This window comes from Anabrus simplex, chromosome 4, assembly GCF_040414725.1.
Source record: "Anabrus simplex isolate iqAnaSimp1 chromosome 4, ASM4041472v1, whole genome shotgun sequence".
NCBI classification, from domain to species: domain Eukaryota; kingdom Metazoa; phylum Arthropoda; class Insecta; order Orthoptera; family Tettigoniidae; genus Anabrus; species Anabrus simplex.
Window position 1 is genome coordinate 384,747,552 of NC_090268.1, and position 15,656 is coordinate 384,763,207.

The 15,656-nt window shown below is 41.9% G+C and overlaps 1 protein-coding gene across 1 annotated transcript in view; it reads right to left on the reverse strand.

Annotated features, from left to right (window-relative positions):
• LOC136872741 (lipase member H-A) overlaps positions 1 to 15,656 on the reverse strand; it is a 79,275-nt gene that overhangs the window by 37,945 nt on the left and 25,674 nt on the right. Inside the window, exon 4 of the mRNA XM_067146570.2 lies at positions 679 to 830. Within this exon, the coding sequence (XP_067002671.2) occupies positions 679 to 830 (152 nt within the window). The remainder of the gene's footprint in view (positions 1 to 678; positions 831 to 15,656) is intronic.

Sequence of the window (15,656 nt, forward strand, 5' to 3'; positions counted from 1 at the left end):
CTCACATTTGCGCTCGTAGTGGTGCTTAAGTGAAACTCTGTATTGACTCACTTTAGCGCTCGTAGTGGTGCTTAAGTGAAACTCTGCATTGACTCACATTAGCGCTCGTAGTCGTGTTTAAGTGAAATAATGCATTGACTCACATTAGCGCTCGTAGCGGTGCTTAACTGAAACAATGCACTGACTTACATTAGCGCTCATAGTGGTGCTTAAGTGAAACTCTGTATTGACTCACGTTAGCGCTCGTAGTCGTGCTTAAGTGAAACTCTATATTAACTCAAGTTAGAGCTCGTAGTGGTGCTTAAGTGAAATAATGCATTGACTCACGTTAGCGCTCCTAGTCGTGCTTAAGTGAAACTCTACATTGACTCACATTAGCGCTCGTAGTCGTGCTTAAGTGAAATAATGCATTGACTCACATTAGCGCTCGTAATGGTAGGAAACGATAATTAACGGTAATTAAGAAAACGATTGTAATGGAACAAATAAAGAATATATTGTCATACTGTATTATATATTAGTTACCTAAAATTTGGAGCTCATATCCCTAGGATGTTTTGAACACTGAGTTTCTTGTCTGAAAGGTAAGAACTGTGATTTTTTGACTCTTCCGGTTTATAGCTCATATGTTCGTAAGTTAATTCTCGCGATAACAAAGAATAAATTATAAATACTTACCCTTATTAGAGGCTGCAGTGTCCTGTGTATCTAAACGTTGTTTCCATCCTGTCATGTAAACAACCATACAGGCAGAAGGATTATATCTTGGGTGACTCAGGATGCGCGTAGACTCGTTCAAGTATACCGCAATGAAGTCCTCGGGCTCCACCCTGGTAAGAAAGGAAAGAAGTGAAGTAATTAAGAACCAAACACCTCAACGCTCCATACATAAGGCAAAATAGTAATGTATCGTCAAACTGATAAAATGAATTTCTTCTTAAATGGCATTCCTCTCAAAAGTTATCAATTCTTTTCGTTAATACATTTGTGAGCCCGGCTCTTGTCCAGTTTCTCTAAGGGGTTCGGTACGAAGTGAAATGAATTTTAGGAGCGAGTTCTTAGGACCGGATGTCCTTTCTGACATCAGCCTCATTAGAGGAGTTCATGAAATAAAATGAAGGACGTGGTATGTGATAGTAGGAAGGGAGAAGAGGAAATCGATTGTGAGAACATAACCTGATACCGACGACTAGTTCCTAGGGATCAGCTCAAGGTTTAACACCTCCATCCGACGGACGAATCACCATCAACAGTGTCATATGACCTTACTCAATATTAACACCGCGGTGATGTTTAGAACTTTTTTTTTTTTTTTTTTTTTTTGCTATTTGCTTTACGTCGCACCGACACAGATATGTCTTATGGCGACGATGGGATAGGAAAGGCCCAGGAATTGGAAGGAAGTAGCCGTGGCCTTAATTAAGGTACAGCCCCGGCATTTTCCTGGTATGAAAATGGGAACCACGGAAAACCATCTTCAGGGCTGCCGACAGTGGGGCTCGAACCCACTATATCCCGATTACTGGATACCGACCGCACTTAAGCGACTGCAGCTATCGAGCTCGGTGATGTTTAGAACTAACACTAGACTATTGGCACGCAATCTAGTTATTAGGAATTGTATAGGCCTACACCACCTCTGCTAACCTGCCTGCCAACACCTTGATGGTGAAAATGTTTCCGACCAACGGGACTCGAACCGGCTAACCACGAGTAAGACCATATAGACTTGGCACCTAGATCATTGCCACAACTCTGTTAATAATTATAAGGTTTAATTTAATGAGAAAAACTGTTTAGAAATCTATTTCCATTAAGGCAGGTAGATTTTCTAAGTTTGGTTGTGTATATTTCGTGGGAGTGCAAAATCAAGGTTTCGATTTCGTATGAACCTCCAGTCAGTTCAGGGGTTTACGTAGAAACAATACTGGCCCTAAAACCTACCCAAGGACGGGTGGATTCTAAATATGATGTTTGATAGAAATATATTCAGTAGTTTTCAAGTTAGTCTGCCTCTGTGGTGTAGTGGTTAGTGTGATTAGATGCCACCCCCAGAGGCCCGCGTTCGATTCCCGGCTCTGCCACGAAATTTGAAAAGTGTACGAGAGCTGGAACGGGATCCACTCAGCCTCGGGAGGTCAACTGAGTAGAGGGGGGTTCGATTCCCTCCTCAGTCATCCTGGAAGTGGTTTTATGTGGTTTCCCACTTCTCCTCCAGGCAAATGCCGGGATCGTTCCTAACTTAAGGCCACGGCCGCTTCCTTCCCTCTTCTTTGTCTATCCCTTCTAATATTACCATCCCCCCACAAGGCCCCTGTTCACCATAGCAGATGAGGTTGCCTGGGCGAGGTACTGGTCATCCTCCTCAGTTGTATCCCCAGACCCAGAGTCTGAAGCTCCAGGACACTGCCCTTGAGGTGGTAGAGGTGGGATCCCTCGCTGAGTCCGAAGGAGAAACCGACCCTGGAAGGTAAACATATTACGAACGAACGAAAAACAATCCCATGATAAAAGTACATGCTCACTGCCAATGCAAGAAGGCCTGCAGTAGGCCTATTACGATAAATGTGTAATTATCTGTTATACTCAGTTACCGGCATCAGTGGTTTTTGGACACGAATGCAGTCACACATACAAATATGATACGATTTCAGTAATATTAGTGGGTATCATAATTAATATTTGATCAACAGGGGGCAATGGAAAATTATTTGTCACGGGACGCAAATTGTCGTTATAACCTCAACCAAACGTATTACAGTAGGCTATACTGTATTTGTTTAGCCTGAATCTGTCTTTGAATTCACTTTCGCTATAGTTCATTAGAACATTAGGCCGACCATTATATAATTGTGGTCGTTCTAGAATGTTTATTTCATTTATTTATTTATTTATTTATTTATTTATTTATTTATTTATTTATTTATTTATTTATTTATTTATTTGATAATACGAAGGTACACAGGCTAAGCCCAATTACGTTCCTTCATGACATATAGACTTTAAAGTGTAAATACATCAAACAAAAATAATAACAATAGTAAAAATAATAGAAAGAAGTACAGCAGAAAACTAATAAGCAGGACACATTTTAAAATTATTACTACAATTGAAAAACATAATAATATAGGCTATACATCAGCCATAGAAAATTACTAAACAAGTTGAAAAAGAACACAAACAAAAACTTTTGAGTACCTAGCATTTCAGCAAAAAGGAATTTAATAATGATTTAGTAAAAAAAATGGCCTTTATTTGCTTATTGAACAACCTAGCGCCAGCAAATAAATCAACTTGTGCACTAATTGAATTATAAACTGACAATGTTTTGACTAGTGGTGAATTAGAGTGATGAACGCTTCTAGATCTTGGGATGTGAAATAATACTTGCTGTCGTGATGTTACTTGTGGTACATGAAATGGAATGAAGGTAAGTAATTCTTGACAGTCAATATTTCCATTCAAAATTTTCCTCAATACATGTAACGAAATTAATGTTCTCCTGTTTTTCAAAGACGTGAAATTGAATAAACTTCTTAAATAGTGGGTTGAAATGTCAAATGGACAAAATACATTGAAAGTTTTATAATTCAAATATCTTAGGAATTTATTTTGTACAATCTCAATGTGACGTGTTTGGTCCTTATAAAGGGGGTCCCAGATTACCGACGAATATTCTAACTTGCTTCGTACTAAACTTGTATACAACTTAACAATAACTTCAGGTTGAGTAAATAATTTGGAATTTCTAATAATAAAACCAAGCATCTTGTTAGACTGACCTATTACTTTTGCAATTTGGCTATTAAAAGTTAACTTGCTGTCGAAAGTAATTCCTAGATCATTAATAGACGTTACAATTTCAAGTGTTGTTTCACCAATATAATATGTCGGATTTATATATTCCTTTTTCCTGGTAAATACTAGAACTTTACATTTCTTAACATTTAGGAATAATTTGTTGCTATCACACCATAATATAATATTATTAATATCCTGTTGCAAATCATTCACGTCACTGCATTTATATATGGTCTTATATAACTTAACGTCGTCAGCAAATAACAAACAATCAGAGGAACGAACCATTCCAGGCAAATCATTAACCATAATAAGAAATAGGAGAGGACCAAGATTGGAACCTTGTGGCACACCTGAAGAACTTACAAAATTATGTGAAATTTCACTTTTAAAATAAACAGATTGCTGCCTATGTTTTAAATAGGAACTTAATAGTTGAAGTAATGATTTAGAAACTCCAAACTGATGCAGCTTTATCAAAAGAATTTTGTGGTCCACCTTATCAAAGGCCTTTTCTAGATCCATGCATATTACATCGGTTCTTCTATTTGTGTCTAATGCATTGTAAATCTTTTGAGTAAAACCCAGCAAGTTGACCATTTCTACAATTTATTAGTCGAAAGAAGATAAGAAATCGATAGGAAATTTTAACAAACACAATCTTAGCTGCCGATACCGAAGTAATGCGCACGCACCCACCAAGTAAACAAGTAGATATATTCTGCTCAGTGCCCTCTAGGTTAGCAGGCGATTTATCGAACCGAGAGATGTATCTTACGTTCGAGCAACGCCAAAACACAAGTTAACCATTCGATACCGCTATAGGTTCGATATCTCACGTCCCAGAAACGGAGCATTAGACTCTTCTGTGCACTGTTGTTCAAAACATGAATTTTTTAGCTTCTTTCACGTCTGCATTTACTATATCTATATACAGTGGGTGAAAAGTAAGACTGGATCAGAAAATATTTATAAGACTGACACGGAGCAGGGGAACTGCCTATCAGAATGAATTTTTCTGCGATCATCGAATGCCTTCTGTCTGTTAGGATGTTCTTATATATGGACTATATAGAAAAAGACCTTTCACTTCACACGATGTCACTGGCGCGTATTTCAAATAATAATAATAATAAGAAGAAGAAGAAGAAGAAGAAGAAGAAGAAGAAGAAGAATAAGAATAAGAATAAGAATAAGAATAAGAATAAGAATAAGAATAAGAATAAGAATAAGAATAAGAATAAGAATAATAAGAATAATATGTTTTATTTATCCTGGAAAAGTTAGGTATGTACTCTCCTTCTTACACTTAACCAGTCTTAACCTAGAACACTTAATAATAACTACTGATGACAATAATATGATAATATTAACAATAATGACAGTAATGGCATTAACAATAGTAATCACACTTACAAAAATCATATCATCTATATAATACATATCGTACGTAAAGTACATTAAGAATATATTAATAATGAGTACTATAACTACCACTTAAGAGAAAGTTTAGAAAATACATATGCTTCTAGAGTACACCGAAATATCACCTTCAATTGAGAGGGGAAGAGAAGGATTAGCAAAAAGAAAAAAGTGGTGCAGAAAAAGAAGAAGATCTGTGAAAGGGAGAGGGAAATAATGATGGAGAGGCGGTAGGAGGAGGTGTTTTCAGGTCATAACTTGATGATTCATGCATGTTTACCTAGTATTTTGACACAGGCATGTTTAAAAGCTGAGCTGCTGGACATGATTCTGACGTCCACTGTTAAGAGATTCCATTGTCGGGCTGCGGTAACGGTGAATGATTTCGTGTAGATTGCTGTTCTGTGTACAGGAAGGGATAAACACATGGTGCTGCAGGATCGGGTATTTTTGTTATGGTCTGTGGAGAGGAGCTTCATGCGATCACGGAGATAGGCTGGTTGAGAAGTTTTAAGAATATTATGCAAAAAGCAAAGGGTATGAAGTGTGCGTCGTTCTTGCAGGCGAAGCTACCCGAGCCGCGTGTAAGACGGTGTGACATGGTCAGCGTTACGAAGTCCACAGATAAATCTTACACAAGCATTCTGAGCACAGTGTAATTTCCTTCCCCAGTCTACTCCTAGGAATGACACCGAAGATATGTTCCCATTCTCAGGGAGTTGCACGCAATACGTTTCTCATACTTTTACTTTGTGTCTTCATCGGTAGTAGCACCAGCATCTCTTTGACCCACCCTTCACACTGTACTGTTATTTCTTAAGGGATGTACAAACCATCAACATAGCTAAGGTATGCGTTCTTTGACAGAATCTCCTTCTTACCTTTTTCTACCGCTTTTCCCACACTGTGGGGTCGTGGGTACGAACTGTGCCGCACATGTGATTTGGCTCTTTTTACGCCGGATGCCCTTCTTGACGCCAACCCTATTTGGAGGGATGTAATCACTATTGCGTGTTTCTGTGGTGGTTGTTAGTGTAGTGTGTTGTCTGAATATGAAGTGGGAAGTGTTGGGACAAACACAAACACCCAGTCCCCGGGCCAGGAGAATTAATCACAGGCGATTAAAATCCTCGACCCGGCCGGGGGAATGGAACCAAGGACCCTCTAAACCGAAGGCCTCAACGGTAACCATTCAGCCAATGAGTCGGACGATTCTTTGACAGAAAACTTCGCTTTAAATTGTTAATTAATGATTTTCGGATGTTACAGACGTACAGGCTTTTAAAACTATTTCAAGCGTTTAATTAAAAACTGAAATCGATGTAAAATTAGTGAAAAAATAATTGTCTTTTCTTTCATGTGCGTAATTTCCTTCAGAATATTTAAAATATGTTATCATTATCATTATCATCAACTGTTTACCCTCCAGGTTCGGCTTTTCCCTCGGACTCAGCGAGGGATCCCACTCTACCGCCTCAAGGGCAGTTTTCTGGAGCTTCAGACTCTTGGTCGGGGGATACAACGGGGGAGAATGACCAGTACCTCGCCCAGGCGGCCTCACCTGCTATGCTGAACAGGGGCCTTGTGGAGGGATGGGAAGATTGGAAGGGATAGACAAGGAAGAGGGAAGGAAGCGGCCGTGGCCTTAAGTTAGGTACCATCCCGGCATTCGCCTGGAGGAGAAGTGGGAAACCACGGAAAACCACTTCCAGGATGGCTGAGGTGGGAATCGAACCCACCTCTACTCAGTTGACCTCCCGAGGCTGAGTGGACCCCGTTCCAGCCCTCGTACCACTTTTCAAATTTTCGTGGCAGAGCCGGGAATCGAACCCGGGCCTCCGGGGGTGGCAGCTAATCACGCTAACCACTACACCACAGAGGCGGACTAAAATATGTTATACTTATCAAAATATTTATTATGCATCGAGATGTGTAAAAATATATAACTATCATCGCCATAAGACCCATCTGTGTCGGTGCGACATAAAGCAAATAGCAAAAATATGTATATATAACTTTAAACTCCTGGACATTTTAGTTTTTCTTGTAGCTACATACATGGGAACAGAATATGTAATTGCATATAATCTGGGCTCTAGTCGAGACACTGTTTAGTCCACATATGGATCAACTCGCACAAGATGAACGACTGTACGGATAATTTCAGCAAGACCGAGCAACAGGCGTACTGCAATAATCCTACAGCTATTGCTACACGTGTCTCACAGTTTGATAAATCGAGCACACCACTGCATCGACGTCAACGGTGGCCATTTCCAGTATTTTCTGTAACGTTATTAACAAGGGTCAATCCCGCGTCAGTCCTATTGTAAGTATTTTCCAGGCCAGTTTTATTTCGCCCACCTGGTATTAAAGATGAGAGAAAAACACCACGAGCTGTTTCTTTATGTAGTGGGAGCTAGACGTATTTTATGCAGCAAGACATGAGGAACTCTCAAGGATAGAAATAATAATGTTATTGTTTTTAGGTCCCACTAGCTACTTCAAATGTTTTCGGAGACGCCGAGGTGCTGGAATGTTGTCCCGCAAGAGTTGTTTTACGTGCCGGTAAATATACCGACACAAAGCAAAGTCATCTCCATACAGGCCATGAAAGCCCTTGGAGGGGTGGAAGGTAAAGGCTCCCACTATTCGTAACCTCGGCGCGTGATGGGGTAGAGTGGTTAGCTCTAAGCCCGGCCACCTTTGCCCCAGGAATTAACCTGGTACTCATTTTTGGTGTAAGCTGAGTGAACTTCAGGGCCATATTCACCTCCGGAAGTGGAAATCTCATTTCTTAAATTTTACGATTTCGTGACGGGGATTCGAACCCACGTACTTCTGAGCGAACCGAGCACGCCTTTACAGCCTCGGCCAGGTAGCCCCTAATATACCGACACAAGACTGGCGTATTTGACCACCTTCATATAGCACCGGATGGAACGTGCGAACTTGGAGGCAGAAGGTGAGCGCTCTGCCGTCTGATGAGCTACTCAGTCTGTCGAGGTTTATTCTGATTTAAGACATGATGTTATGGAGTTATTAGGCAATGACTTCGAGCCACTTACGTCTGGCTTAATTATTCGTATGTGTTCCTCGTCTACTGCTCCTAAACTATATGGAATATTTCCTTTCTGCCAAAATCCCGCAGCACTGTTTTCCCTGTGCACGTGAAAGTTCTTTCACATCTTTCAAGGTGACTACGCAAGCCTAACAAAGCGATGAATGTTAGCGCTTCATCATGGCAGCAGTAATGAATAACGTAAGTTTTGGCGGCGACAACAACAACAACAGATAACACTTAACTATTCGTTATTCCAATCGTTACTTCTCATCGTTCGGCTTGTGAACATCGGCGGACTGGAGGAGTGTGTCAAATGATTTTGTACAAAGTAGCACGCCCATATTACAAAAGCTATTATCTAGGGGCTCATTTATAAAATTACTCCACATGTACCCTATTCATCAGATCTTCCTCTAATAGACTTTCATGCTTTATGTCTTCTATCCAATAATCTCCAAGAAATCTCATACATTAATGAAACTGTTCTTGGCGCCGATCACCTACAAGCATCGTTATGATCATTATTATCATCATCGAAGCTTTTCTTGAACATTGGCTTGATGAATGTCTCAACCTACTGTGGAAATGATGTGATGCTGAATATGTTACTGGTTAATTAATGCAGAACGAGTCTTCTTAACACGTTTAAATAGTGAACTGTCAGAAAATAAACGGCATTAATTTACAATTGTAATCGTTAACTTATTTATTAGTCCTAAGGCCGCTATTAGCCAAGGGCGACTAGTACTAGTTGCCAGAGGATTTATGTACCGGCCGATCAGTGGTGCAACTTGTGAATGATTGCTCAATTCACATCCGGGAATGAAATGAAATGGCGTGTGGCTTTTAGTACAGGGAGTGTCCGAGGACAAGTTCGGCTCGCTAGGTGCAGGTCTTTCTATTTGACTCCCGTAGGTGACCTGCGCATCGTGATGAGGGTGGCATGATGATGAAGACGACACATACACCCAGCCCACGTGCCAGCGAAATTAACCAATTATGGTTAAAATTACCGACACTGCCGGGAATCGAACCCGGGATCCCTATAACCAAAGGCCATTTAGCCATAGAGCCGGACTCAGATTCGGGAATAGTCACTAGAGAGAGAGAGAATGGTGTCCTATGATGAACTTCTCCTTGCTCTTCTATTCAAAATGAAAAGCCGAAGGTTAGGAAAATTCGAAAACATTCTATGCCTGTTTCTCGACTGACTAGAGGTTTATGTTGCACATTGGTTAACGATCTAACGGCGGGCTCCAGTAAATATTCCAGTTATTGTCGCATGTCGAAATCGTCATTTTACTAGTTGCTTGGGTACATAAAATAAGGTATAACAGGAATCAACAAAAGCGTTTCCCAGCAGAAGAAAAATTGGTCCCCACACTCAGGTAAGTCATGCCATAGTCGTTAATTTGTTTCTCATAATAAATATTTTAAAATCAACCATAATTTTGAAAAATCTTGTTATTCGAATCAATCACAGATTATTTTAGTTACTCATTAGTAACTGACTCATTAGCCTTTTGACGAGGTTGACGTCAGGAAGAGCACAGGTTGTAAAAACTACCTGCGAAGATTCATCTCATTTCATACACGACCCGTAGAGATACGGGATAAGCGGTGGACATACATACCATCCATACATACACTGACTGACAGTGACAATGCAACACCAAGGCGGAGTGGTTCGAAAGGGATGAAAGTTGGGGAAAAAAACAGAGACGGCACGGACGAATAATTGATGTTTATTTCAAACCGATATGCAGGTTACACAATGCGCACGGCATCGACTCAGTAGGATGTAGGACCACCGCGAGTGGCGATGCACGCAGAAACACGTCGAGGTACAGAGTTAATAAGAGTGCGGATGGTGTCCTGAGGGATGGTTCTCCATTCTCTGTCAACCATTTGCCACAGTTGGTCGTCCGTACGAGGCTGGGGCAGAGTTTGCAAACGGCGTCCAATGAGATCCCACACGTGTTCGATTGGTGAGAGATCCGGAGAGTACGCTGGCCACGGAAGCATCTGTACACCTCGTAGAGCCTGTTGGGAGATGCGAGTAGTGTGTGGGCGGGCATTATCCTGCTGAAACAGAGCATTGGGCAGCCCCTGAAGGTACGGGAGTGCCACCGGCCGCAGCACATGCTGCACGTAGCGGTGGGCATTTAACGTGCCTTGAATACGCACTAGAGGTGACGTGGAATCATACGCAGTAGGGCCCCAAACCATGATGCCGCGTTGTCTAGCGGTAGGGCGCTCCACAGTTACTGCCGGATTTGACCTTTCTCCACGCCGACGCCACACTTGTCTGCGGTGACTATCACTGACAGAACAGAAGCGTGACTCATCGGAGAACACGACGTTCCGCCATTCCCTCATCCAAGTCGCTCTAGCCCGGCACCATGCCAGGCGTGCACGTCTATGCTGTGGAGTCAATGGTAGTCTTCTGAGCGGACGCCGGGAGTGCAGGCCTCCTTCAACCAATCGACGGGAAATTAATTGTTCTGGTCGATATTGGAACAGCCAGGGTGTCTTGCACATGCTGAAGAATGGCGGTTGACGTGGCGTGCGGGGCTGCCACCGCTTGGCGGCGGACGCGCCGATCCTCGCGTGCTGACGTAACTCGGGCTGCGCCTGGACCCCTCGCACGTGCCACAAGTCCCTGCGCCAACCATCTTCGCCACAGGCGCTGCACCGTGGACATCCCTATGGGTATCGGCTGCGATTTGACGAAGCGACCAACCTGCCCTTCTCAGCCCGATCACCATACCCCTCGTAAAGTCGTCTGTCTGCTGGAAATGCCTCCGTTGACGGCGGCTTGGCATTCTTAGCTATACACGTGTCCTGTGGCACACGACAACACGTTCTACAATGACTGTCGGCTGAGAAATCACGGTACGAAGTGGGCCATTCGCCAACGCCGTGTCCCATTTATCGTTCGCTACGTGCGCAGCACAGCGGCGCATTTCACATCATGAGCATACCTCAGTGACGTCAGTCTACCCTGCAATTGGCATAAAGTTCTGACCATTCCTTCTTGGTGTTGCATTTGCTCTGTCAGTCGGTGTACATACATACATACATACATTAGTTATTGACGGCGTCATGATTGTTGCACGCTGTTTCCCCCTAATGAAACATATTTAAAATAATTCTAATTAGGAAAACCTGTTATTTTATATAAGATTATTTCTGTAAAAATATTTACTTTGCGATGAATAATTTTAGTAACTATTAATGCTATCAACTCGTAGTAAATATGGTAAGCAAAAACAAGCAACTTATGTTTATTGTACAACTTGATTTAATGTTAAGTATTCTATCTTAAAAAAATACTGAAAAACCTTGTGTCAATAATATTGGAGATTTAAAAAATAAAACTTCAGGTTTATCTTCGAATTCTGAAATGCAGTTCTTTCAAATGTTCTTCCAAGAATTCAGTTTTTCTACTTTGTAAGTTTCAGTGCTGGAATCTCAAATGGCCGGTTTTCTTTCAACCTCAAAAATTAATTCTTCAGCATTTATTCAACTTTCTTATTTATTCGACTTTCTTTTTTTCTTTTGACAAACTGCTTAACGTCGCACTGACACAGATAGGTCTTATGGCGACGATGGGGTACGAAAAGGCTAGGTGTGGGGAGGAAGCGACAGTGACCTTAATTAAGGTACAGCCCCAGCATTTGCCTGGTGTGAAAATGGGAAACCACGGAAAACCATCTTCAGGGCTGCCGACAGTGGGGTCGAACCCACTATCTCCGGAAAGCAAGCGGTTAGCCACGTGATCCAAACCGCACAGCCTCTTGCTGGATCAGTATTCTACATTCAAATAGTTTTGTCATCTCATTCATTTGTTGTGATAGTTTATTTGATGTTTCCATGTTCATTAAAACTACCATCATAATATGGTAATGCACATGAACGAGTAAAATATTGAGTCTACCACCAACAAGCTAATGAAGTATGTGTGGATGGAGAGCACAAGCTCGAGTGATGTTCCGTATGCGCGCGCAGGTACATCGGGCGACTAGTTGCGCCACTGTAGCCCACGGCTAATAGATTACTAGGGCCCGGATATTTTAAAAATGCATATGTGCATATGCAAATGCATATTTTGAACGTTAGTGCATATTTTGAGCGTTAGTGCGTATAGAGACATATTTTTCTCTTATGTGTGATCAATTATCTAAGATTTCTGAACGAAATGAAAAATCTAATGAACTCTGTATGTTATACATCCCTTGGCAACGTAAGAAGCATTCCCTGATCAAGGAAAAAGCTTTCAGTGTCGCAATACAAGTTGGTGGACGGATAATGACGCTTTTCACAACAGCTATTTCCTTCTCCTTACAGTAGCCTCCGGAAGTTTTCTTAAACAAGTGCATTCATCTGTTAACTTGCTCTTGATCTACTGCAATGTTTCACCAGATTAAGTGTCGGACTCGTTGGCTGAACGGTCAGCGTACTGGCCTTCGGTTCAGAGGGTCCAGGGTTCGATTCCTGGCTGGGTCGGGGATTTTAACCTTAATTGGTTAATTCCAATGGCACGGAGGCTGGGTGTATGTGTTGTCTTCTTCATCATCATCATCACCACCACCACCACCACGACGCAGGTCGCCTACGGGAGTCAAATAGAAAGACCTGCACCTGGCGAGCCGAACCCGTCCTGGGATATCCCGGCACTAAAAGCCATACGACATTTCATTACCAGATTAAATTGAATAATGCCTTAAGATTTTGCCAGAAGAATGTTCCGAGCAGTCAGTGCCAGTGTTCAAGTGTTACCCACTTACATCAGTCGACGTAAAACGATCATTTTCAGGGTATAAATTAATTCTGGCCGACAACAGAAAGTTATTGACTCCTGAAAACATTGAAAAACTGTTGAAACCTACTGACGTGCATCATTTTGCAAGGAATTAAAGATGTTTGTAAATTTAACACTGAGTTAAAATTAAATGATGCGTCTGGTAAGTATATTTTGTTTTATTTTTAGTGCATATTTTCGTGCATATTTACAACATTTTTAGTGCATATGAGCATGCATATTTTCTGAGTTTTTAGTGCATATGAATCCGGGCCCTATAGATTACATTTACTGCAATGTCCCGTCACGCATCTGAGCAACTACGAGTCGCCAGGGAAGTTGCCGGCTGATGTATTTATTTAATCGTGTCAGAAACTTACATTATATCTTGCAATAATATCAGGACAATAACAAATCTGGTACCATAACCATTACTTATTTCTGATGATGGCAGGTAACGATGTGATTAAGCTCTACATATATACAAATTTAATTAAATGTGGTGTGACCAATATGCGGCTAATTCACATGCTTCCGTTGTAGCGTCGATCACATTCTGGAGAGAGCAAGTAGTTGGACACAAGTTACAAACAAGAAGATGACTCATTGTCTGTTCTTCACCACATTCACATAGAGTGGAGTCGCAGACAAAACCCCAATTTCTCATGTTGGTCTTTGTTCTTCCAACTCCTGAACGCAATCTATTGAGCGCCTTCCATGTTGACCAGCTCTGCTCGTGGCCTGAAGGAAGTCTTTCGGAAGGCATCATCCGTTTTGCAAAGTAGCTGGATCTGGAACGACATGAATTCACTCTGAAGTTGGATGGTGGTTCAGTGAGGCTTTCAGTTGTAAGGAGAAAGCTTTTCCTAGAGTTGAGCCGTTGGCTTGCTGGTTGTACCCATATAAAGTATGAGTCATCAGGTTCAGTTGTCCGACTCGTTGGCTGAGTGGTCAGCGTACTGGCCTTCGGTTCAGAGGGTCCCGGGTTCGATTCCGGGCCGGGTCGGGGATTTTAACCTTCATTGGTTAATTCCAATGGCCCGGGAGCTGCGTGTTTGTGCTGTCCCCAACATCCCTGCAACTCACACGCGACACATAACACTATCCTCCACCACAATAACACGCAGTTAGCTACACATGGCAGATGCCGCCCACCCTCATCGGAGGGTCTGCCTTACAAGGGCTGCACCCGGCTAGAAATAGCCACACGAAATTATTTATCAGGTTCAGTGCTTTAGATTTCTCCAATTTGGATGCAGACTCACGGCGAATATCTGGAGGTGGGATACCTTCTAGACAATAAAATTTATCAAGTGGTGTAGATCTCAGACATCCTGTAATTAGTCTGCAGGTCTCATTTAAGGCAACATCCACTTGATTAGCATGACCAGACAGGGCAGGCGTATTCTGCTGCTGAATAACAGAGAGCTTTTGCTGTTCTTAAAAGGAGAGGATGCGCCCCCCAGGTTGAACCCCATAATTTCCGGATAATATTGTTCCTTGCAAATACCTTCCTTTCGGTATTCAGACAGTGTGTTCTATAGGTTAGTGCTCGGTCAAGAGTTACTCCTAGATATTTGGAAGTGAAGCAGTGTTCTAATATTTTACCTTCCCAAAACACTTGCAATTTTCTTGCTGTCTGTCGATTTTTCAGGTGGAAGACGCAGACTTGTGTTTTTGATGGGTTTGGCTCAGATGACGGCCGGCAACTAGTTGCTCAGTTGCGCCAGTAGTCGCCCACGGCTAATAGCGGCCTAATTCATGCAAACTTTCTTTCTCAGGGAAAATGCGCGGACGTATACTTTCATTCAACATTAAACAAGGTGGTTGGAAACAACGTGCACCGAATATATGAGTATTACAGGGTTGGTCATACTGATAAAAAGTTGGAAAAAAATAATTAGACATCTCGCGCCGTTGTCATTTTATCAGCCGCTGAAGTTAGCCAATCAGATCGCTTCGCGGGAAACTTCAGATGGGCTTTGCTAGGCGCCGTTGCTAAATTTGCAAGTGGCATTTGAGCGGCTTGAGAGAGCCAATAAAAGAAATAAACTTCTGGATGGGGAGGAACTTGAACAAGGACTTTCTTGTTAATAGGTTCACCCCATAGCAAGCACGCTACGGTGACATTGGCTGAAACTCACGGTTTGTTAGAGTTTGATGCTCATTTCAAGCCCGAACAAGCCATGTGCAGATTTAGCAACACTGCCTCGTAAAGCCCTTATCTGACCCTGTAATAATTGAGGGGAATTCCTCAAGACGGTATTATTGGACCTTTATGTTTTCTTTTATATATATAAATGATATGAGTAAAGAAGTGGAATCAGAGGTAAGGCTTTTTGCAGATGGCATATGATATTCTGTACAGAGTAGTAGATAAGTTACAAGATTGTGAGCAACTGCAACGTGACCTCGATAATGTTGTGAGATGGACAGTAGGCAATGGTATGTTGATAAACGGGGTTAAAAGTCAGATTGTGAGTTTCACAAATAGGAAAAGTACTCCCAGTTTTAATTACTGCGTTGATGGGGTGAAAGTTCCCTTTGGGGATCATGGTAAGTATC